The 24,205-nt window shown below is 32.7% G+C and overlaps 4 protein-coding genes across 4 annotated transcripts; all 4 read right to left on the bottom strand.

Annotated features, from left to right (window-relative positions):
• Window positions 1-13: 13 nt before the first annotated feature.
• On the bottom strand, window positions 14-847 carry LOC112030898 (light-harvesting complex-like protein OHP1, chloroplastic). Its single transcript, XM_024063575.2, has 3 exons — window positions 611-847; window positions 402-524; window positions 14-273 (listed from the first exon to the last, which is right to left on the bottom strand). Exons 1-3 carry the CDS (start codon window positions 791-793, stop codon window positions 205-207), a joined length of 375 nt encoding a protein of 124 aa, XP_023919343.1. The 5' UTR covers window positions 794-847; the 3' UTR covers window positions 14-204.
• Window positions 848-2,451: 1,604 nt separating this feature from the next.
• On the bottom strand, window positions 2,452-5,559 carry LOC112030853 (putative cyclin-D7-1). The gene is made up of 6 exons (XM_024063513.2): window positions 5,308-5,559; window positions 4,840-4,926; window positions 4,639-4,737; window positions 4,352-4,556; window positions 2,823-2,956; window positions 2,452-2,738 (listed from the first exon to the last, which is right to left on the bottom strand). The coding sequence occupies exons 1-6, from the start codon at window positions 5,557-5,559 to the stop codon at window positions 2,502-2,504; spliced, it is 1,014 nt and encodes a 337-aa protein (XP_023919281.1). The 3' UTR covers window positions 2,452-2,501.
• A 3,185-nt stretch (window positions 5,560-8,744) lies between these two features.
• LOC112030876 (uncharacterized) lies at window positions 8,745-11,913 on the bottom strand. Its single transcript, XM_024063546.2, has 8 exons — window positions 11,755-11,913; window positions 11,224-11,279; window positions 10,702-10,845; window positions 9,802-9,875; window positions 9,644-9,698; window positions 9,467-9,529; window positions 9,253-9,380; window positions 8,745-9,037 (listed from the first exon to the last, which is right to left on the bottom strand). Exons 1-8 carry the CDS (start codon window positions 11,798-11,800, stop codon window positions 8,959-8,961), a joined length of 645 nt encoding a protein of 214 aa, XP_023919314.1. The 5' UTR covers window positions 11,801-11,913; the 3' UTR covers window positions 8,745-8,958.
• Window positions 11,914-14,986: 3,073 nt separating this feature from the next.
• LOC112030884 (L-type lectin-domain containing receptor kinase IV.1) lies at window positions 14,987-17,419 on the bottom strand. The gene has a single exon (XM_024063555.2). It carries the CDS (start codon window positions 17,177-17,179, stop codon window positions 15,179-15,181), a length of 2,001 nt encoding a protein of 666 aa, XP_023919323.2. The 5' UTR covers window positions 17,180-17,419; the 3' UTR covers window positions 14,987-15,178.
• Window positions 17,420-24,205: the final 6,786 nt, after the last annotated feature.

The following is a 24,205-nucleotide window of genomic DNA, read 5'->3' as shown; positions in this document are numbered from 1 at the left end:
ATTGTATGCGCAGTAAAATTTAAGGGTACACTTTCATTCAAAACATCAAATACAAATACACTGTTTAAAGGTACAATACAGAGTTAAATTACAATTAACAGCTCTTGTAATGAATTGACTGCTCCCATGAGTTACATACATTCAAGCATACATATATAAATATATGTACATGTACGAATGTATGTATATATCCAGATTAAATGATCACAGTGGAATATCAAGACCTTTGCCTATATCCACACCAATTACCTGTAATATCCCCTTTTTTATTATCTGAAAAAACTCAACGCCACAATGAGTGACAGTTAGGTAAAACACTGAAAAAAAAAAAACAAATCTTTTGGTTTACAAAATTACAATAGCAAGAAGACAGTCAAGTTCAAAAGAAAGAAATAACTCACCAATTCTACGATGAAAGTCCCAATAAGTCCAATCATACAAGCTCTAGAATTCCAAGTTTCAGCTGTCTTTGTGAAACCAAAAAAAGGGGCTCTGAATTTTGGCTCTACTTTCGGCATTTCTACCTGAAATTTTCAAAACCCATTTCCTCAGGTAACATAGAATAAAGTTTTACTACGAAAATTAAGAGCAGAAAGCAAGAAGAACATACTCCAGCAGGAAGCTTCGCAGCAAGGACTCTGAAGGAGACCCGGTTCTTGAAATTCGTAGCATTACGATTATTTAAATGAGTTAGTTGTTGGTTTCGATGATTTATTGGAGCTCTGGAGGGAAGGAGGAGAGAAGAAGATATTATGGAAGATGAAGATGCCATTGGTTTTGGCTCTACAACCATAGCAATTGCCTCTTCAGTCACCTTATCTACTTGTTCATATTGTATTTTATTTATTTTTTCTGGCTAGTTTTGATACACGTTCATATTGGACTGGACTGTGGTGAGTACTGTGCAGGATTCTTCTGGGTCCCCCAGTGGGCATAGCCCATTGCTCTTGCCTTGGGTCCACTCCCAACAACTAAAATTTGAAGGGTGGATTCACTAGATTGTTGCTTGTTTTGTTTTGTTTTTTTTTTTTTTTGTTTTTTTGTTTTTGGTTTTTTTCCTTTAAAATTTCATTAATTTAGGTCAATTATATGTTTACATTCATTGATCATGCAAATTTGAACAATATTATATGCATCTACAATGTAAAAAGTACATGAATAGTAAATAAAAATATATAAATTTTCATTAATATACATTTACATATGTGCCACCAATTCTCTTAAAATTAACGTTTTAAATATAAAAATATTAATTATTTAAGTCAATTACAATAAATGATCATTTAATATTTTACTGATCCAGTATTTTTAAAGGTTTTGATCCATAAAAAAAAATGAGATATTAACATATTTGATTTTTTTTTTTCGTTCAATTTTTCACATATATTTATATATTCACTTTTATTAGACCTATACTTTCAAGATTCAAAGAGTTTGATATTGTTAACATGCAAAGTTAACATGTAACAAGGCTTGTGGGTTTTAGGCCCACTTTATTTATCTTACTAGTACATCATACATACTTGTACTTTACACTTCTACTTTCTATGTAAAGACATTTATGTAAATGTTACTATTTGAGAAATATGTACAGTTATTCAGTATTTCTAATTGGCATTTCCACCGATATGTATTGATATCATTCTTGATTTTTATAACTAAAACAATTTTCTTTAGATTTAAAAGATTAAGAAGAGAGAAAGATTGGGTGGATAAAAGAGAACGCTGGAAATTGATATAAGTTACATATAAAAGTCAGTTGTTATATCATATATCATTTACGCAATATTAAAGAGTGTTTTCAATTTTAAAAAAACTAGAAATTAATGGTAGAGATTTAGATAAAACTACTATAAGTTGTAGAATAATTTGTTGAATGTCACATTTTTTTAATTATAATTGATACTTATAGATAGATAAAGCTTTTTATTAAATTTTTTAATGAATAACAATATTTAATTAACTTTATGCATATATATATATATATGTAAAATTGACTTTATATATAAAAAAGGAACATTTAACAGACTAAGTTATGGTCATATAACATAAGCATATAAAGATATATGTGTACAATCAGGTACTTAAGTAGTGCATGGGGAATGTGGGGCTTTGATATGAGTTTTGGGGGCAGGGGAGGGTTGAGCTATTTACGTAGTAATATATCTAACTTAGTCAAAAAAAAGAAAAAAAAGAAAAAGAAGAAGAAGAAGAAGATATACTTGAAATCTAATTTAATTTAATTGGTAAAAATTTGTCTTAAAAAATGGTATAGTCTTGATTTCTAAAAAAAGAAAAGAAAAAGAAAGGATCAATATCATATCTTATTATCAAAGTTGACTGCGTACATGGAGAAGGAGATGACCAAACTGCTTTCGTGGTCATTTATCTATTGAATTATATAAATTCCTTTGTTATATGACTATTATTATCTTACAATTTCAACTCTTCTTGGCACAACAATCACAAACATATATAAGACCATGATAACCATTTGATTTTTAGTCTTCTTCTCTCTTTCTTTTCTTCCTACTTGAATTGAGATTGACATTTGGACCACGCATCTTCAAGAAAGAGAAATTAAGACTGCAATCACATATGTCAATGGGCTGCTTCGGCAATACTGTGGTGGGACTAGAAGGGCAGTCATAATAGTTCCCATTATCATTATCTATCAAGTTTTGCAAAGAACCAACCTGCTGAGCTTCCATGATCATATGGCACCTCACTAGATCATCCTATCAAATTGAGAGCCTTGTCAATAAAACAGTACTTTCCATTCAATTAGAATTTATTTTCTTCTTTCTTTTCCAGATTTTTACCTTTTGAGATTGATTAAAGTGTCTTGTCAGAGAGGCTAGGTAGGCATCGAATGTTGATGGGTGTAACTCGTCTAGACTGCACCAAAGTGCAGATACTGCAATAACGCTTGGCCTAAATTCCAACACTTTTGAATCTGGACGTTTTGATGAGTTTAAATATCAGTGGAATCAAATCAAGTAGGATCTACCTTCAGCATGAGAAAATTCATGGATAAAGCAATACTTCTTTGCTCCATAGCATGAGGCATTTCTAATGGAGCTTTTTTTTACGTGTACAGTACTTTGTGCCAGCCTTTCATGATGCAATTTAAAGCTTAAAGTAAAGGCCGGAAGAAATAGGCATATAAATAGGAGAGAGTATATCCCATAACAAGCATACCAAATTACCTAGGTAACATGTCAAATGAATGCTATGTGATTTAATTTTATATTCCTTTTAATCAAAAGTTGTTCTTACCAACATTTCAAATGATATTCACTATTGGCTTATAACATGAGTAATTTGGTCATAAGAGATAATTTCTATATAAATAGACAGCAGCAGCTAAAATTTGCCAATGACAAGAGTTAAGTTTTGCAAATATATTTATAAATTTAATGAGGGTTAATGGTTCCATATATATGATTTGGGGTTTAAGATGATAAGTTTAAGTGAGAGTGTAATCAATTTTTGCATTCAATTTTAAAATGAAAGATTAATAACTAATTTTATACATTCAAGTTTTGTTAATCTATACTTTTCAAGTAATAATATGACTAATCTAATCTTTTTTTTTTTTGTTCCAGTCATAATTGATTTTAGATAGGATTTTATAATTCTTAATTTTCGAAAAACTTCTCCTTTTGCATAAACAATTATAGTATTGTCAATATAAAAATATAATCCCATCCAAAAAAAAAAAAAAAAAAAAAAAAAAAAAAGCGATACATGCATTTGAAAAATATTTTTAATGGTTTTTTGTATTTAGTATCCAACTTAAGTGTTTTTTCTATTTGCAAAATTTCTTTTAAAAATTTATTTCTTAAAGTATATATAAACTATTTATATCACAATAAATATCTTGTTTAAAAAAACAATTTGAGATTAAGACAAAATTATGGGGCCTTTTGATGGCTAGAACCTTTTTTTTTTTTGGTTGTTGTTGTTGGTAAATGATGAAAATACCGATTTCAAATTAGAGAGAAAAAGAGAACAAAAAAGAGTATCCGGGTTTCTTATATTTTTAATAGGACATAGGCCATCTTTAAAAAAATATATACATATTCAAGTATATTATGAGATATTTCTTTAGATTATTCTAAGATTAAAATGATGAGGGTTTCTTCCACTTTGGGACCTTAAGACAATTGTTTTGAAGTGTACTAGTGGAAGAGTCGGCCCTAAAATTTACAAGCCCTCTTCTTATATAACTATATGTAAGCTATAAAAAGTAAAAACTGCACAATTGGCAATTTGAAGAGTTAAACCATGGCATTAGCCCTCATTTGCCTCCTATTGAGTACACAATATATGAAGATAATGCATATACCTGAAATAGCCCCAAGAAGTAACTCGGTTACTCGGGTAATAAACTCCTCATGGAGGTGAGGTTTCAAAGAGTTAGTACTCCACATCAACAGTTCAACATAATAATAAGCCGTTGTAGAGCCAAGGCGCCATCCTAGTGCCTCTAACAGCTTCAATTCCATCTGTTGGATAGTGCTTGGATGAAATGAATGGTCCAAATTCTCCATCTTCAGTCACAACAGTAAAAGCCATTCAATTATATATCTTAATAACAACAACACCAATAACCACAACAACGAGAAGAGTTACCTGAATTTCATGCAAGCTAGGAGTGCAGGTTTCACTGAACTTGGAGGCAATAGATAAGCACGCAACAGACAACAATTCAAGCATCCAATGTTCCCGTCCCTTAAAAATAAGTTACATTTTAGTACTCAATCCAAATATTGTTTTATCGAAGAAGAAATCTATATATATATATATATATATATTTCCAGGAGTATTCCTTACATTGCATTGATGCATAGATATGAATCGATCAAGATAACTTGCAGCATGGAAAGCAGTTTCAAAAGAGAGATTCAAGCGACTTCTGGACTGGAAACAAACAACCCAAGGGAAATTGTGAGACTGGTAAATAAATAATAAAACCTTTTGTAACTTAGCAATAATACTCTTTTTCTTTCAATGCAGATCAAGATTTGAAGCTATACAGAATCTGCCATATCCATTAAGACCAAGAACAAATTATTTCCATTTGAAATGAAAAAAAAAATTCATTTCATGATTAAGATTTTATTTTCTTGATCTTATAATATTGTACAAACTGTCATGTCATTAAAGTTTTATATGATGCAATATTAGATACATATTTAGATTTGTAATATCTAATATGAACTATAATATGGGTCCAATAGAGATGATACTTTTCCAATGGAGAGAGAAATTAAAACATGAAGCAGTACTCTGGGAACTGACCCTGAAAAGCCATTGAATAGCTCTAAATCTAGCAAAGATCAAATTTTTTGACCGGAGATGCTCAATATAACTAGCTTCAGGCATGTAACTCATCTCCTTCTCCAGGTATATAGCAAGGGCCTGCTCACAATCTTCCTTAGTAGTATAAAACGAACCATAGTAGCTCTCTGGACTGTGGTGCTTAGTTGCATGTTGATGAATAGGTGTTGCTGGGCTAGATAGCCACGACTCATCACAAAGCAAGCTTTCCATAACTATTTTTGAAAGAACTCTTAAAAAAACTTGTAATCTACAGTTCAAACTTCAATGGGGGAATGTATGTACGTGTACCGTTGTCAATGAAATTGAAAATGACATTGACGTGATAATCATAGAACAATAAGGGTTAGCTTTTCGTACATGACCAAAAAGGAAATCATATGCGAGAAATTAGAGGGAATGAAAGAAAGTTATATATGGCCCATACATGGACGTGGGGTTGGGTTGGTTACGTTGGTACTTGGGTAGTTAGAAGCAGAGCGGGAAATAAAAAGAGGGACACGTCCCACATGAAATGGGGTAAATGCTATGGCTATGGCTGGCTATTATGGTTTATTTATTTATTTTAATTTGAGGGTCGTAAACTATTGCGTGAGTGAGAGCACGAGGATAGCTGTGCATGTACTGTACATGGTTCATCTCCCTTCAATATGGGGAAGGATGACCAACTATCACCCCACGTAGTTACTTAGTTCAGTTCATGTATGGTCCCACTTTCATTCGACATGTCGCTTTTCCAGTTCAGTGTGGGCCCACGTTGTCTTCGTCTTAAAGTCATGATCATGAGGCCGCGGGGGCTAGATTAATTGACTAACCATATAATATTATTTGAGAAGCAAACCCATTCACAAGGAGAGAGAAAGGAATTTAAATACCAAAACATACACAAACTCTACTAAAAAAACCATAGCTCACACTATCCGTGCGTTTGCCAATAACATTTTTGCGTTTTGTGTTTTTTTTTCCTTAAGTCCCATGGCATTGTTCATGGACCAGCTAACTTGTGAAAAACGCAGCAATAAGTTTGTTACAGTGTTTTGCGTTTTAAAAATTATTTTACTATAATGTTTTTAGCAATAAATTTTCAGTTTTTAACAAAACAAGTAGTATCTAAACAGACCCTATGTTTCCATTGCCATGAGTGGGGGCTGTATAGCTTTGCTATTGATTGCCACGCCAATGCTACCACCACAATTTTTCATACCATCAATGGATGCTGCGAGTGAGTCCAGCTTAGAAACTTATAAGCAACTCACATAAGTTTTAATAAGTTTTATAAATTGATGTGTCATAAATTATAAAAAATTTATTTATAATATTATTTATTATGAGTTTTTTTTTTGAGAAAAAAATAATTATTTATTATGAGTTAAAACAACACAAATTATATTTATTATCATGTCAATTTATAAACATTTTTGTAATAAATTTAGTATTATACAAAAATAAATTTTATCCCATTCTTAGTGTTCTATTTTATACTACACAAACTATAGTATAGTATATGCTATGTATTTTTTTTCTTCATCATAAACTTTTATTTTTTATTTTTTATTATATATATATATATATAAATTTATAAGAGGAAAAAACGTGTGGTAAGCTGTGTTTTGTGGAGCTTATGGTAGAACATTAGAAGTAGGATGGAGGAAAGGTGTCATTCGAGCTACAAGTTGCCCACTGACGAACAAATAATTTTTATCCTCCAACATCCTTATGAATAGAATGAAATGATTAAATAATAAAGTCATTGTGGGTGTGTTTGAATACCGCTTATTTTACTGAAACTGAAAAATTATTGTTGAAAGTATTGTAGATAAAGATAAAAGTTGGTTGAAATAGTACAGTGAGGTCCATGAATAGTGTCCAAAAGTGCAATGAGACTCATGAATAGTAGCAAAAATAAATTAAATAATGAAATAATTTTAATTTTTAATCTCCGCCCAAACGCACATTGAAACGAATAGAATGAAAGTAAATAAGTATAATGAAAAAAGAGAAAGAAATGGAATTAAATAATACTAACCCATCTTCTTTTGATGTTTTAAAAGAGAGATTTGAAATGAATTTATGACTTTGAAAACTGGAACCGTTAAAGAACCAAAAAAAGTGTTTGATTTTCAATTTTTACTGGTTGAACCACCGATTTTCATTTGACCAATTAGGGTCCACTATCATGATAATGGCTTAAAAATATAGATCATTGGTGCAAGACAAGATCTAGGATTCTACTACAAAAATTGTGTAGAAAAAAAATAATGAGATATTATTAGGTAAGGTGATGTAAATGAGGATAAAATTTATTTACAAACTTAATTATAGTCAGTGGCTACTACTTCATTCAATATTTTTTTATTAGATGTGAATTTTGAAAAATTCACTATTGGATAACATTTTCTTCTTATATTCTTCATACTTGCAAAATTTTCGAAAGATTAAAGATTAATAGCTATATTATTAATTAAATATTTAAATTTCATGTTTTTGTAGTCTAAAATTATGCATAAAAAAATAAGTTGAATAGTAAATAACATTTGATTAGCATGAGATTTGATATGTATGATAAGAATATAAATAACATGCAATTTAACAATTAAATTTTCAAAATATGTAACCATAACAATTTTTTTTAGTGGGAGTCGTAATTATTGGCTACACAATCAAGTTTGTAGCCAAATTTTGTCATGCAAACATTACAAGAAATTTGTTAAAAAAAAAAAAAATTATAGGCATTTTAGTCAAAATTTCATTAAACTTCATTCCATTCCCTTCAATTCCTCCTCCAATTCTTCCCAACTTTGAGGAAAATGAAAATATAATAATTTTTTTTTTTTTTATGGAAAATGAAAGAATGACTATTCCCTCATGCTTAAACTTTTAAGTAAGGGAATGACCTTTCCATGATTAAACTCCCAAACACGAGTGTAAGGAAAATTTATAAAAGATTCTTTCTATTCCACTCCTTTCCACCTCTCATATACATAAAAGCAAGATCACAAGAATTAGATACACTGGGAGAGTTGTTTGCAAGCTATAGATCTCTGAAATGAAATGATCCATTAAAATTAAAATGGATAGAAATACTTTGACTTGATCTGTATGCGATGTTAAAGATGCTGATGTTAGATCTTGAGACGCCTTCTATGGGATGTTAAAGATGCTGATGTTCCAAGCTTAACAGAAGGCTTTGTAATTATTAGGTATTTTTCTTATCATACAAAAGTTAATTGCTCTAATTGGTTGGCCACTTGGTTATTATTTGTTAGTTTTTATAATTTTATTACCTTTTGAAGGTTTGTTTACTTGTATAGCTTGAGATAACTGTGTAAAATATATTCTGTTATCGTTGTGCAATGAAATCTCAAAAAGAAAAAAAGAAAAAAGAAAACCCTTTTGCCTTGACGCGCATTTTAAACTTAAATTCACATATAATAACTCAAGAAGTACTCTAAGCAGTACAAACAGATCTACATCTATAACACTTGTACAATAATTGGATACATTGTGCTCTTGAGTATATCTCAGTTTGTCCAAGATGTAAATCAAAGAATTCACCTAACCAAGCAAAGTTCAATCAAGTTCTACCTTGAAATCAGATGCATTTCTTCCATTTTATTGCAACTCATATGATGAAAAACTGAAACCTGATCTTCCCTCATTAGTTGATTTCAGCTCAAGCTTCTGAAATGGGCTGCAGGCAGTTTCAAGAAATTATCATCAATCAGTTTAATTTATTTGTATGCGCCCGTGTTCTTTTTTTTGGGGGAAGGGGGGGGAGTCATCTAACAGAAATGAAAATACTTTATGAGCATATGCACATCTCTGTTGGTAAAGGGAAATTACTGCATTCTATAATTTGAAGAAAGAGAAACCAGAATAGTTTAACCAACAGTGTGGAGGAGATACCTGCTATTAGGATCATAATAGTAACCACTGATGGAGCCATCACTACAAGAGAAACAAACATAGTAAAAACCAGCAATAGTTAATCCACAGTCTGTCCCAACATTGACAAAATATTGCTCTTTCCATCTCTGCACCAACAAAACAAAATAGGCACATTAGTACTTCAAGTGGCAAGCTCTTTCACCAAATGATGAATTAATTGAGACTATGTTACCATAAATATGTATGGATAGTTACTCAGGTCCACAGTTTTGCCACCATCAAATTCCACTTGACTCTGAAAAGAACAGAACTAGTTAACAGAGCAGAGCATATACTGCACTTTTTTTTGATAAGTAGAGCAGAGCATATACTGCACATGGTGAAAAAAAAAAGAGTCCCAAATCTTTACCTTAAAGGGAGCAAAGGATAGAAATTTGTCCCAGTGCTTTTTATCATCCTCTGGCCTGTCAAGAGATCATCCAGTCAGCATTGGATTGTTTTGTCCAAGATCACTGTTGTTTAAAAAGTCTTGTATGATAAAATAGATAGAAGAGGAGAGGAACATACGTCGCTTCCCATTTTCCAGTGAAGAAAGTATAATTTATCGTATCAACAATCTCCCCTTCCCAGAAGGTCACCACCTGACATAATCATAAATGAAACAAAAAATTCTCCACAAACAAAGAAGGCAAATTGCCATATTTCAACTAGAGTAAACAAGGGGGTCATGACACCTTAGCAGTTGTCTGAATGAAGTGCCAGTTGCATATCAAGATTCAGGCATGCTATTCAGCCCAGTTTCATTAGGTTGAGAAAATATAACCAAACAATTTATGGCCAAAAGTACAATTGCATCACAAATTCTGCTACAGAGCATTCATGTGTACATCATGCTGATAAAAAAGGTATAAAACAAAGGGTAAAATTTGAATTTGAGCAACTGAAATTCACGGCTGCTGCAACCAAAGAAGATGGAGAGTGCATAATAACAATCAATTAGGTAAACATGGCAACGTAATACAGTTACATGGCAATTAAGGAGAATCACACAACAATCAGAATATTGAAAGGCCAGTGGGGGAAGAAACCTCTTGATCAGCTGACTCTTAAAAACTATTGTTAATCTACTTAGGAGATAAGTACTGTAGACAGAAGTTCACAAAAACTCTGTATCTGCTTAATTCTTTCATGGTGCATTCGCATTTTTCTTTTTATTAGTAAATTACACATGCACCAAGTGGGTCTTGAACCCACGACCTCACCCCCATTCTGCTCTTACAAGGGGAGAAGGTACCATTTGAGTTAAAGGCCTAGAGGCTAGAGCTCATTGGCCATTGTGTTTTTACATTCATAAGTCATGTTTTTAGCACTATCCTCCATATAACAGAGAAAACACACACACACAAAAGAATTATTAACGTTTCTGGTGGTTGTTAAATGAAAAAAACCAATTGAAGAAGTGCTTACTGGCGTGTCTGCCATAGGAACATTGAGAGCTTCCATGGTGCCACATAGATACCCATGTTCAAGGTCACATCCCTGTATGCGAACATTAACTCTCCATGCTTCTTCTTTTTGAAGACTAGAAACATTCTGAGTACCAGAGAACGCCTGTGACAAAATTATGCTTTAAGAAACATTCTGAGTACCAGAGTACTTCTCAACTAATGCAATGACAATTAGCCAACTCATATAATTAGGCTTACAAATCTTTAATTGAGATTATAAAGAATTTATCAAAATGATTCCATTTGGCAGTAAATTATGTAGATCTATACTTTTCACTTCAAGTGGTTAAAGGGAAATCTCATGCATTTGGTCGAACTTGACTATAATTGTACACGCGGTACCTAGTAATAGTTGAATATAAAAATAACTACTCAAAGCTCAGATCACACAGGCTTAAATGTATGTTAAACCGAGTACCAAAATCTTACCGAGAAGTAAACTTTACATAAGGGGAAAAAAAAAAGGGGGCCAAAGAACAACCTGTCCAACACTCAAAAGTGTGCATGCCGGGGGTGAAGTCTTTCCAGAATTTGCACCTTCACAATTAAACATACATAGATTAAAACAAAATTTAAACGCAGGTAAAACTTAGTCCATTAAAAATTCAAACACCTGGTTGCATTAAAGTTTAATTGTCCACGGAAAAGATAAGATTGTTTGTGTTTTATTGGTCAATGTAATCACGAGTTTGAACTTAATTCTGAAACTTAACGTGCTACAGCACCTAATTTTAAATTAGGATCCTGAAAAATTCACTATGAATTCTAAAATTAAGCATAGCAGGAACCTCTAAAAACATGTAATAAAAAGACAACATGCGAAAATAAAGAAATCTAAACTTGTGCATAAATTATTGTCAATAGGTTGGCTGGGAACCTAAATTTCTGTTATCGGAGAGAGATTTTGCAATTTTAAAATTAACGTAGGAGTGAAAAAAAGGAGTTAAAAAGAAAGAACGTAAGGAAAGCCCTAAACGTAAGAAAATTATTGTAAGGAAAGTAAAGTAAAAACCTGAAACTTGAGAAGGTGCGGAGCTTTCCACCACTCTCACTGGCATCTGATTTGTTGATTGATATGATCCAATTCCAATCTCAGTTCCCTTCCTCGTTCGGGTATTCCATTTTGTCTAAAAATTCCGAAAGTGACAAAAGGTCCAACTCCAAGGATTTACCCACTATCCGGGGCGGTCCGGTCAGAGTGGATCCGACTCGTCACTTGTTGCCTGTTTTAAATTATTTATTTTCTTTTATGCTACGCGTCCTCGAGTTTCACTGCTTTTATTTGGTTATTATTGTATTTTTTGGTACGTGATTTTGGGCAATATTTTTTAATTTTTATATAAAATTGTATGTATTTTTATATATATTTTTTATTTATATATATTTATAAAAAATATAAATAATGTTAGTAGAATAACATTACTAAACACGCCTTTAAATTTTGTTTTTAATTACACCTGCGAGTTTAAATTCAAATAGGAACTCGTACAAATGAAAAAGTTTACCCTTTCCAAAAAGAAATTTAAATCTATTGTACTATTTTTTAACAGCTGCAAGTATTTTACTAAAATTTAAATACAATTTTTAATAGAATAATTTAAATATAATTAGTTACACAATGGTCACATATAATAACATCTCATAATCTTTGATTAAAATAGCCAAAATGCTTTTGAGCACCCCCAATATCAAAAAAATAAAAAATAAAAACATTTTTCATCCAAATTGCCTAAGTTAAACGAATTTTAGCAACTTGTTATAGTAATTGCTACTAACAAGTTGCTATTCATTTTTTAAATAATTTCTCTCACACTCTCCTTGTCTCTTGCACTTTCTTCTATTTTCACACTCTCAAAACTCTATCTCTTAGATCAGCCTAGGGTGGACAATGATTGTGATGGCCTAGGCTTCCAACGGCCGATGATGTACACTAGTCACGGTGGATACGCAAGTTTGTGGTTGGGTTGATTTTGGATTGGGCTGCCAAGAAAGGTGTTGCTTGATTGTGGTGGGTTATGGATTGGCTTTGCTAGGTTTTAGGTGGTGGTTGCTAAGTTTTTTCTGCTTGGATTGTGTGTTGGGTTGTTGGATTATGGTGGTGGTTGAGTGGCTGGTTGCTATGGGTTGTGCCATAGGTTGTTGTGGTTGGGTGCCATGATTGTTGTCTTATTGGTTGCGCCATGGTGATTGGTTGTATGTTAAAATAGGAGATGAAGTTTATCATGCATTGTTAAGTGAGATGTTAAAATAGATATATTAGCTTTTTGAAGTGCTAAATGTTAAATTTTTTAGCCGTCTGAATGTTAATGCTCTTAGCAATGAACTTCCACATCTAACACCATTAAAATCAATGTTAAAGTTAGGAAAAGATGCCAGAGCCACCATGAGCCAACTAAAACAATAAACTACCTCTAGCAATAAAGGAAACTACCTCTAGTAACAAAGATTAGCAATATAAACATAAGGAATTACTTTAAGGACAAAGTTTAGTTAAAACTACAACCCTACTTGATATCTTTTTATTAGAGGTGAATTTTGACAAATTCACTATTGAATTACATTTTCTTCTTATATCCTATATGCTTGCAAAATTTCTGGAAAATTAAACATCAATAGCTATGTCATCAATAAATTGTATAAATTGCAAGTTTTTGTTGTTTAAGATTATGCATAAAATATAAGTTTATAGATCATATATTAAATAATACACAATTGACACAAAATTTGATATATATATATATATATATATTAAGAGCGTAAAGAATATACAATTCAATGGTTAGATTTTCAAAATATGTAGTAATATTAATTTTTTTGAAGAAAGTTGTAACTTTAGACTATAACCATTTTTGTAGCTAAACTTTATCCTTACTTTAATTTATTAACCGATAATATTTGCTAATCATGTAAAAACAAAGGCTACTTAAGAATCGATCTTTACTTGCCGATTCTACTTTATGGGGTTGATCTTTCACAATTGCTTTCTTTGGTAGTTTTTCCTTTTCTCTGGCTTTAAAAAAAAAAAAAAAAATCACCATTTTGCTTTGTTTGGCGAGTTATCTCATGAGATGGTAGATCTAGTTACTTTTTATGTGATTTTTAAGAATAAAACCCACATAACATAGAAAATGTGTATGAAATTATAATGAAATTGGTACAAAATAAAGTCCACCAAGAACATGAGAAATTACAACTTAATATATATCATTTTGTTATCTCTCTTTGAAATAGATTTAACCTCAATCATAGTAGGTTTGTAATGTAAATGCAAGCAATTTTAATTCAACATTTTACTTTTTGTTAGAATTTTTTTTCCTCTCTTTTGACTTTTGTGTGTGTTTCTTTATAAGACAACGACAAAAAGTTGTTGGTTAATTACTTATGCATTATCATGCCTTGGCTCAAGTCCCTTTGATTGAACGAGACAATTTCAAAATTAAAAAAAAAAAAAAAAAAAAATCCTTGACCATGTGTTAAAGACATTGGACACAATTTTTATCTAATGCATCAATGCAATGAACATAAACTTAATCCTTTGACATATCATGAGTGAAAAGATTGAATTTCTAACAATGGAAAAGTTTGATTTGATTGGACATAAACTTAATCTTTTGACATATGATTAGTGAAAAAATTGAATTTCTAACAATGGAAATTTAATTTGTCCTTGACGATTTGTCTTTGGGTATAAATTTCGTTGACAAATTAGTATGTTCCTTTCAATTAATAGTTAGATTCGAATACAAATCGTCTTTTTCACTTTTTATGTTCCACTTTATATTTCACTAATCATAATATGCTATGTGGTTGATTTTTTTTTTCTATTTTGTATTTGGATCTAGTTGATAGGTGTTCTTAGAGTATTTGTTAATGAACAATTTAAAAAAAAGTTTTGCTACCATTGTTATAGGAAATATATAAAACTGTCACAAAAATAAATTGTTTTTCTCATTTTGTATAATAAGTTTTTAAAAGTATTTTCTAAATGAATACTCTTAGAACATTTGTTAAAAAAGTTAAAAAAAATAAATAATAAGTTATTATAATTGGTAGCTTATGGAGTAGAATAAAAAAAAAAAAAAATAGACGTCATCAGAATTTATTAGCTAATTTCTCTGTCTATTTAAAGAAAAAACAAAAAATGGTCGGGCGGAATTCAATGCAAATTGTTGTACAATTAGAGGAAGGAAATCTGGAAATGTGCTAAGCAAACATGACTAGAGAAAATCCCAAAGAGCTAGAGAGATCGCAATTTTTATGTTTAATCTTTTCACAATCACATTGTTATATATATACACTGCACACATTGGAGAAGAAACTATATTGTAGTACAGTTCAATAATCAAAAAGATCACATTCAAAAAATTTCACCACTTTCTGTCTTTTTGGATAAGTAGGAAGTCACAAATCACAAGCACAAATATAAGCTTTTAGTATTAACGGCCCCCTGAGAGAAGTGACTCTGCAACGGAAGACGTATGAGAAAAAGCCTGGTTCATAGAAGACGGATAGGACATGAAAAAATCATCGAAACCATCCCTATGTGCAAATGCTAAGCCGGTGGAAGAAAGACAAAGCGATGTTAAGTCTGGAAAAGGAACATCACCTTCTAAGTACTGCACAACTTGGCGCATGCTTGGCCTTGCTGCAGCCTCTGAATGAGAGCACAGCAATCCCAGTTTCAAAACCAACTGTAGTTCCTCTGCTACATAATTTGTACCAAACTTTGGATCCCTTGCCTCCATAATTTCACCTTGGCTCAAATGAGAAAACACCCAATCAACCAAAATTGAATTCTCTGATGGCCCATATGCCTGTATTGGTCTTCTTCCACAAGCAACCTCGAGCATAAAGGCCCCAAAAGCAAACACATCGGTACTTCTTGTGGCCTTGCCACTTCGAGTATGCTCTGGCGCAAGATACCCAAGAGTTCCGACCACATGGGTAGTTTGAGGATCAGTTCCATGGTCATATAATCTTGCAAGACCAAAGTCACCTAATTTACCATTCAGTTCACCATCTAGCAAGACATTACTAGCCTTCACGTCTCTGTGAATAACAACCTGATCCCATCCTTCGTGTAGATAAAACAGCCCCGATGCCACACCTTTTATGACTTTAAATCTCTGGCTCCAACTGAGGGTGACCTGAGGTTGATCAAAGAGGTACTTGTCTAGGCTTCCATTGGACATGTAGTCATACACCAAAAGCAATTCTCCTTTTCTTCGGCAATAGCCCAAGAGTGGTACTAAATTTCTGTGGCGAAGCCGACCTATACTCACAATTTCAGCCACAAATTCTCTCATTCCCTGTCTTGATTCATGAGAGACCTTCTTCACAGCAATCTCAATTTTAGAGGTAGTTAGTACACCTTTATAAACTTTACCAAATCCACCACTACCCAATAGTTCTTTGTCCCTAAATCCTTTTGTAGCAATATAAAGATCTTTGTATTTGAATCTGTGAGGCCCATAGTCAACCTCCCAGTCTTCTACCAATTCTGCAAACTTTCTTTTCCTTTTTATGACATATGTTGCACCTGAAATTGCTACCAAGACTAAACTAACAAGAATCACAGGCAATCCAATTGTCAAAAGTTTAGATCTCTCTTTACCTTGAGGCAGCTTGGGAAGTTGAGAAAGGGCAAGTTCTTGAACCTTACCATTCATCTTAAAGCTCCAACCCAAAATATAATGGGAAGTTAGGAAAGTGCCAGTTGCGGAAGAGAACCCAACATACATGGTTTTGTTAATGATAGGTGAAAGATCACGGGACAAAGACAATAGTGGAAATTTGGGTTTACCAACATCAATTGGAGCTAAAGTTACATTGAGTTGCTTCTTGACACCATCATATTCCACCCAAACTTGCATTGGGTTTCCACTGAAAAGGGTCAAGTTCATAAAGGCACCACTGTCAGCATAATAACCTGCCAGAGAAGAATTCTCGGACACCATTCCATTTATGTCCACCCCAACATGGTTATCATTGATATCTTTAAATTCTTGGTTCAGGACCGTATCGAGCTCTACAGCAACGACATGATTGGTAGCATTACCATTGCTGGTCTCATTGAAAAGGCCAAGGTATTGGTTTGGAAGAGCTCCTGGCCGCCCTCTAGTTGGAGAAATCACGAAAGCTATCCCATTTCCTCTTAGAGTTGGATATAAGGAAGCAATGGCAAAGACGAAAGTCGTAGAGAAAGAGTAAGCACTGTCATTCAATGAGTTCTTGAAGCTTATTTGAGTAGGGTAGAAAGCAAGACCCTTTTGCTGTTTGCTGTCATCGGTGAGCTCCAAAAGACCATTAGAAGTGATAGTGGCGTTGCCGTCTAGGCTAAGATTGACTGATCTAAAACCATTGTAAATGAAGTTGGTATCTTGGGAGCCTACAACGCTTATTAGGAGAGGCAGCAGTATTACAAGCTTGGAAAACATGGCTATATTTGCATACAATTTCTTTTCATTCTAAGAAATGCAGGGTTGGTTTACATACATCATGTTGAGGAGAACATCATATGTAAATGTAATATGTATTCATACCTAAAGTCAAGCTCCCACAATTCATGGGTCCCCCGGCAGCCGCATCACCCAAGTTTCGGGTAAACGATTTTGACTTTTAAGGAATCTCACATTTTCCACGAAAGTTAGGCTTAAGCTTATTAACCAAAATAGTTATATCTTATCTTACCTTATGTGGATGAGAATCCACGCAAATAGTTATATCTTATCTTACTTGTGTGGATGAGAATGAGATACACTTTTTTATTTTCTTTATAACAAGCCGGGGAGTTTCCATTAAATAGATGAGAAGTTTCAAATGGTTTTAATTTTTTATCTCCGAAATTTTGGTTGTTGTAAACTTAAGGACATTTGAATTTGTGTAGTGGGAGAGTAGAAGTTTATCTAAAATCAAGGATTTTCAAATTGGTTGGATGGGGATACGTCTTTCTTATTTAACAAGTAGAAGAGTTATTTAGGGGATGACCCTTGGACCAAAACCATAAAATTATTTGTAGTACCATCTATTTATAAAGACTCAATTCAGATTCCTTTGTAGACAAAGAATACAATCAGGGGCGTAGCCAAGATTTTTTACATGGTGGGGGGGCCGATTTTTGACGACGATGATTATCATCGTTGTATGGATAGTCTCTATATTTAAGTTGATATGGACCTTCTTTGAGATAAGCTTGTCAAATTTCATCTTATTTGTTGATAGGAAATTCACATATTTGTTTACGTGATCTTGGATCATGATCTATCTCTTCAGATTGAATTCTTGAACATTTGGAGGGGTGTTCATCAGGCATTAAAGTATCAACATTTATTTCTACAACCACATTTATTTCTACAGCCATGGGTGTCCTAAATTTTGAATTCCTAACATCTTTTTTTTTTAAGAATGCATTAATTGTTTTTCGTTTGCTCATAATTCTTTTAGCTTTTAGAATATGACTCAAAAATTAACCTGAAAAGAACTTAAAAAATAAAATCTAATTAGAAATTTTTACTTAATTATAAATTTTTACTTAATTATATGGATGTTATTCATACTCAAGAAAAAAAAAAAAATTTCCACTATAGTTTAAACAGTAAACCCATCATCATTCCTATTATTCAAATTTTCCTGTATTTTAATTTTTTTTAATCAAGAATAACCCCTCAAACATTTTTTACATGGAGGGGGGCCGATTTTTGACGACGATGATTATCATCGTTGTATGGATAGTCTATATATTTAGGTTGATATGGACCTTCTTTGAGATAAGCTTGTCAAATTTCATCTTATTTTTTGATAGGAAATTCACATATTTGTTTACGTGATCTTGGATCACGATCTATCTTTTCAGATTGAATTCTTGAACATTTGGAGGGGTGTTCATCAGGCATTAAAGTATCAACATTTATTTCTACAACCACATTTGTTTCTACAGCCATAGGGTAATAACAAAAAAAATACCTTAAGAAACTTTATCTTCCCTTCAAGACTCATCACAAACAACCTCCCCATGCCCATGCTTTCAACCATATATTTCTCTAAAAATCTATGAAAAATTAAAGAGCATGTAAATATTTATGTGTAGATAGTTGAGAAAAAAAAACACTAAAAAGAGATGAAGCGGAAATTGAAAACTTACCCGCTGGCTACGCCCCTGCTCTGAATGATTTATTTTAAGAAAGCAAGAAGAAAGAAAATAATGGTCAATTTTATTTTTTTTGGGATCGTGAGGACTGAGTTTAAGAGGAGGGCTGAGCTGAGCAGTAAAAAGAGTCTAAAGAGATGAAGGTCTAGTGCTTAAATAAGAGAAGAAAACTCACCAGGCAGTCACCAAGTTCCAAATTCTGAAATTTGACAATAAAATATGCTAAGTGATTTGTTTTAGAAAGCAAGAAGAAAGAAAAATTGGTTAGGATTTTTTTTTTTGGGACTGGAGGACTGATGCTAAGTTTTGGGGCTGGTAGGCGGTACCAGTGGGAAGTGAAAGTGTATTACAGAAGACAAAAAAAAAAAAAAAGATAGAAAAAGAAAAAAGAAAAAAGTAGTAAAGAGAATAGGGATTCCGTGGGTGGGTTTTTGAGAGGGAGAAAGTGAAATTTTATTATTTTTGTGTTTGGATTTTGAGTATTTAAATGTAAGTGGGCCAGCTTTTTGTTTTATTTGGAGCATAAGAGGCCTAAAACTAAAGGCTTTTAGTTGGGAGAATAGAGGCCTAAAACTAAAGGGAGAATAGAGGAGATATGTGGTGGGGGGGGGGGGGGCGAATGTCAAGCATTGGGGGGCTCAATCAATTTTCTTACATAGTCTAATGAAATTTTTTTTTTTTTTTTTTTTTGCAGGGGCCACGGTCCCCCAAGGGACAACGTGGCTCTGCCCCTGAATACAATATTTCTTTCACAATGAATATACTTTTCTTCCACTCCAAGGAATAGCCAAACCCCCTCCCCCCTCCCCAAAAAAATAACCAAATTAGTTTTTTCTTCTTTAACTAGGAAACCTAAATAGCTTTCCAAGTTACAACTAGAATTTGAGACAACTCTNAACCACATTTGTTTCTACAGCCATAGGTGTCCTAAATTTTGAATTCCTAACATCTTTTTTATTTAAGAATGCATCAATTGTTTTTCATTTGCTCATAATTCTTTTAGCTTTTAGAATATGACTCAAAAATTAACCTGAAAAGAACTTAAAAAATAAAATCTTAATTAGAAATTTTTACTTAATTATAAATTTTTACTTAATTATATGGATGTTATTCATACTCAAGAAAAAAAAAAAAAATTTCCACTATAGTTTAAACAGTAAACCCATCATCATTCCTATTATTCAAATTTTCCTGTATTTTAATTTTTTTAAATCAAGAATAACCCCTCAAACATTTTTTACATGGAGGGGGGCCGATTTTTGACGACGATGATTATCATCGTTGTATGGATAGTCTATATATTTAGGTTGATATGGACCTTCTTTGAGATAAGCTTGTCAAATTTCATCTTATTTTTTGATAGGAAATTCACATATTTGTTTACGTGATCTTGGATCACGATCTATCTTTTCAGATTGAATTCTTGAACATTTGGAGGGGTGTTCATCAGGCATTAAAGTATCAACATTTATTTCTACAACCACATTTGTTTCTACAGCCATAGGTGTCCTATATTTTGAATTCCTAACATCTTTTTTATTTAAGAATGCATCAATTGTTTTTCGTTTGCTCATAATTCTTTTAGCTTTTAGAATATGACTCAAAAATTAACCTGAAAAGAACTTAAAAAATAAAATCTTAATTAGAAATTTTTACTTAATTATAAATTTTTACTTAATTATATGGATGTTATTCATACTCAAGAAAAAAAAAAAAAATTTCCACTATAGTTTAAACAGTAAACCCATCATCATTCCTATTATTCAAATTTTCCTGTATTTTAATTTTTTTAAATCAAGAATAACCCCTCAAACATTTTTTACATGGAGGGGGGCCGATTTTTGACGACGATGATTATCATCGTTGTATGGATAGTCTATATATTTAGGTTGATATGGACCTTCTTTGAGATAAGCTTGTCAAATTTCATCTTATTTTTTGATAGGAAATTCACATATTTGTTTACGTGATCTTGGATCACAATCTATCTCTTCAGATTGAATTCTTGAACATTTGGAGGGGTGTTCATCAGGCATTAAAGTATCAACATTTATTTCTACAACCACATTTGTTTCTACAGCCATAGGTGTCCTAAATTTTGAATTCCTAACATCTTTTTTATTTAAGAATGCATCAATTGTTTTTCGTTTGCTCATAATTCTTTTAGCTTTTAGAATATGACTCAAAAATTAACCTGAAAAGAACTTAAAAAATAAAATCTTAATTAGAAATTTTTACTTAATTATATGGATGTTATTCATACTCAAGAAAAAATAAAATTTCTACTATAGTTTAAATAGTAAACCCATCATCATTCCTATTATTCAAATTTTCCTGTATTTTAATTTTTTTTTTAATTAAGAATAACATCTCAAACAAAAGCAAAAATTAATACACAAGTACACAATATAAACCAAACAATTTAACAACACCCACTATCACATATGAAGGAAATCTTCATTTCATAAAAATATCCTTTGGAGAGAAGACTTTGAACTAAGGGTTTTTTTTTTTTTTTTTTTAATAATTTTTTTAAAGGAGAGAACCAAATAATGTCATTCAACTTAATACATTGACTAGTTTTAGGGTAATATTTTCTATGTTTTGGCATATCATTTGACAAAATATACTTGTAATTTGGTAGATCTAAGATTTGTTTAGGATATCAGGAAGTGTGTTGACAAGACAAAACAAATGGTATCTTTATGTAGTGATTTTAAAAAGTACAATGAAGGGTTTTATGATAAATTTAGTTAATTTTATGAAATACATTTATATAAAATAAAACTCATACTGAAGGTTTCTGGTGTAGTGCCTTAATTTGTTGACAAGTCAAGCATTGCTCCACAAACTGAGCTATCTCTCTCTTCATGTTATTCCACCAATAAGTTTCTCGAATGTCACGATACATTTTAGTGCTACCAGGGTGCACTGAGTATGGGGTACGATGCGCTTCTTCCATAATCTCCTTCTTTAATGCAAAATCATTTGGCACACAAAATCTATTTCCAAACCTCAAAACACCATCATTAGACACATTAAATTCTGGTCTCTTCCCTTCTTGTACTTCTCATATGATCTTTACAATTTGTGCATCTTTAACCTGTGACCTCTTAATCTTCTCAATCAACGTGGGTTGTATTGTCAAACTGGCCATAAAGACTTGGGAATCACCCATGACAATTTTAATTCCCATCCTTTCCAAGTCCTTAATAATCTCCTTTTGAGTAGTTAACAAGGCAGCTGAGAAACCAGGAGACTTCTGACTAAGTGCATCAGTTACCACATTAGCCTTGCCTGAATGGTAATTGATTGAGCAATCATAATCTTTAATCAATTCAAGCCACCTTCATTGTCTCATATTCAATTCTTTCTGAGTAAAGAAGTACTTCAAGCTCTTATGATCTGTATAAAACTCACACCTTTCACCATACAAATAATGTCTCCAAATCTTTAATGCAAACACAACTGTAGCCAGCTCCAAATCATGAGTGGGACAATTCTGTTCATAACTCTTTAATAGGCGAGAAGCATAAGATATGACTTTACCATGCTGCATCAACACACAACCCAGCCCTTTTTTTGAAGCATCACTATAAATGACAAAGCCTCCCAAGTTGCTAGGGATGGTTAGTATTGGTGCAGTGACCAACCTTTGTTTAAGTTCTTGAAAACTCTTCTCACATTCTTTTGTCCACACAAACTTGGCATTCTTATGAGTTAGTTGAGTCAAAGGGGTAGTAATACGGGAAAATCCCTCCACAAACCTCCTATAATAGCTAGCAAGGCCCAAAAAGCTTCTAATCTCACTCACATTCGTCGGTCTTGCCCAATCAACCACATCTTCAACCTTACTAGGGTCTACAGAAACCCCTGCCTCAGATATCACATGCCCTAGGAACACCACTTGATCAAGCGAAAGTTCACACTTCTTAAACTTTGCATATAGCTTCTTCTCCCTTAAAATTTGAAAAACAATTCTCAAGTGCTCTTCATGTTCTTCCATGCTTTTGGAGAAGATTAGAATATCATCAATAAAAACAATAACAAAGCGGTCTATGTACTCATGAAACACTCTATTCATCAAGTCCATAAATGCAGCAGAAGTATTGGTCAATCCAAAAGGCATTACCAAGAATTCATAGTGCTCACACCTAGTCCTGAAAGCTGTCTTGGGTATGTCTTCACCCTTGATTTCAACTGGTGATACCTAGAACGAAGGTCAATCTTAGAGAAGACTTGTGCCCCTTGCAATTGATCAAATAGGTCATCAATACGAGGGAGAGGGTATTTGTTTCTCACAATAACCCAATTTAACTCACGGTAGTCAATACACAACCTCATAGTCCCATCCTTCTTTTTCACAAATAAAACTAGTACTCCCCAAGGAGATGCACTTGATCTGATGAACCCCTTGTCAAGGAGTTCTTGTAACTGTTCCTTGAGTTCCTTAAGTTTAGTGGGTGCCATCCGATATGGTGCTTTCAATATAGGAGAAGTTCCAGGGAGCAAATCAATGGAGAATTCAATCTCTCTATCTATAGGTATCCCTAGTATGTCTTCAGGAAAGACATCAGAAAACTCCCTTACAACAGTGATATCATCCAACTTCAATACCTCTTTCCTAGTGTCCACCACTTGAGCTAGGTACCCTTGGCATCCTTTCCACAATAGACGCTTAGCTCGAAGGGCTGATATCACCCTAGGTAAAGCATGCATTCTAGAGCCCATAAACCGAAATTTAGGTTCTCCTAGAGGTCGAAACACCACTTCTTTTCTAAAACAATCTACACTAGTATGATAAGCCGCCAACCAGTCCATTCCCAAAATTACATCATAGTCATACATGTCCATCAAAATCAAGTTCGCTAACATTTCCTTATCCTCAATTTGGATGAAACAAGACTTAAGCATGAAATTACACACCAAAGAATCACCCATAAGTGTGGCCACAGATAAGTCATAATCCATAAGTCCAGGTTTCTTATCACATAACTTAGCATATTGAGAGGAGATGAAAGAGTGTGTAGATCCAGAATCAAATAAAGTTTTAGCAAAGTTTGAGAATAAAGGGAGGATACCTATAACCTTAGTATCCGAAGCTTGAACGTCTTGTGGTGTGAGTGCAAACACTCTCCTTTGTGCTTTCCTCCTTTGCTCATTCTTTCCAGGTTGTGCCATTGAGTTTTGTTGAGGAGAAGTATAGCTTCTAGCTAAGTAAAGATATATACACACATAGTTCTCAAAAATATAAAGATATATACACACATACAAGTTTAACTAAATTTAGGTTGTCCCACAAATTTTTCATAAAACG

Source organism: Quercus suber, unplaced genomic scaffold (assembly GCF_002906115.3).
Source record: "Quercus suber isolate HL8 unplaced genomic scaffold, Cork oak 2.0 scaffold_11, whole genome shotgun sequence".
NCBI classification, from domain to species: Eukaryota; Viridiplantae; Streptophyta; class Magnoliopsida; order Fagales; family Fagaceae; genus Quercus; species Quercus suber.
The sequence above is the reverse complement of the archived record's forward strand: the minus strand, read 5'-3'. Positions and strand labels throughout refer to the sequence as shown.

What these genes read in the sequence shown, in the direction of transcription:
- LOC112030853 (XM_024063513.2), bottom strand. Translation starts at nt 5,559, where the DNA reads ATGGAAAGCTTGCTTTGTGATGAGTCGTGGCTATCTAGCCCAGCAACA. An exon ending in TATCTATGCATCAATGCAAT is followed by an intron (nt 4,738 to 4,839) that starts GTAAGGAATACT and finishes CTTATTTTTAAG; the next exon opens with GGACGGGAACATTGGATGCT. An exon ending in ACTTCTTGGGGCTATTTCAG is followed by an intron (nt 2,957 to 4,351) that starts GTATATGCATTA and finishes CAAAACGTCCAG; the next exon opens with ATTCAAAAGTGTTGGAATTT.
- LOC112030898 (XM_024063575.2), bottom strand. Translation starts at nt 793, where the DNA reads ATGGTTGTAGAGCCAAAACCAATGGCATCTTCATCTTCCATAATATCT. An exon ending in CTGCGAAGCTTCCTGCTGGA is followed by an intron (nt 525 to 610) that starts GTATGTTCTTCT and finishes TGAAAATTTCAG; the next exon opens with GTAGAAATGCCGAAAGTAGA. An exon ending in GGACTTTCATCGTAGAATTG is followed by an intron (nt 274 to 401) that starts GTGAGTTATTTC and finishes GAGTTTTTTCAG; the next exon opens with ATAATAAAAAAGGGGATATT.
- LOC112030884 (XM_024063555.2), bottom strand. Translation starts at nt 17,179, where the DNA reads ATGTTTTCCAAGCTTGTAATACTGCTGCCTCTCCTAATAAGCGTTGTA.
- LOC112030876 (XM_024063546.2), bottom strand. Translation starts at nt 11,800, where the DNA reads ATGCCAGTGAGAGTGGTGGAAAGCTCCGCACCTTCTCAAGTTTCAG. An exon ending in CACTTTTGAGTGTTGGACAG is followed by an intron (nt 10,846 to 11,223) that starts GTTGTTCTTTGG and finishes ATTTTGTCACAG; the next exon opens with GCGTTCTCTGGTACTCAGAA. An exon ending in ACTGGAAAATGGGAAGCGAC is followed by an intron (nt 9,699 to 9,801) that starts GTATGTTCCTCT and finishes ATCTCTTGACAG; the next exon opens with GCCAGAGGATGATAAAAAGC.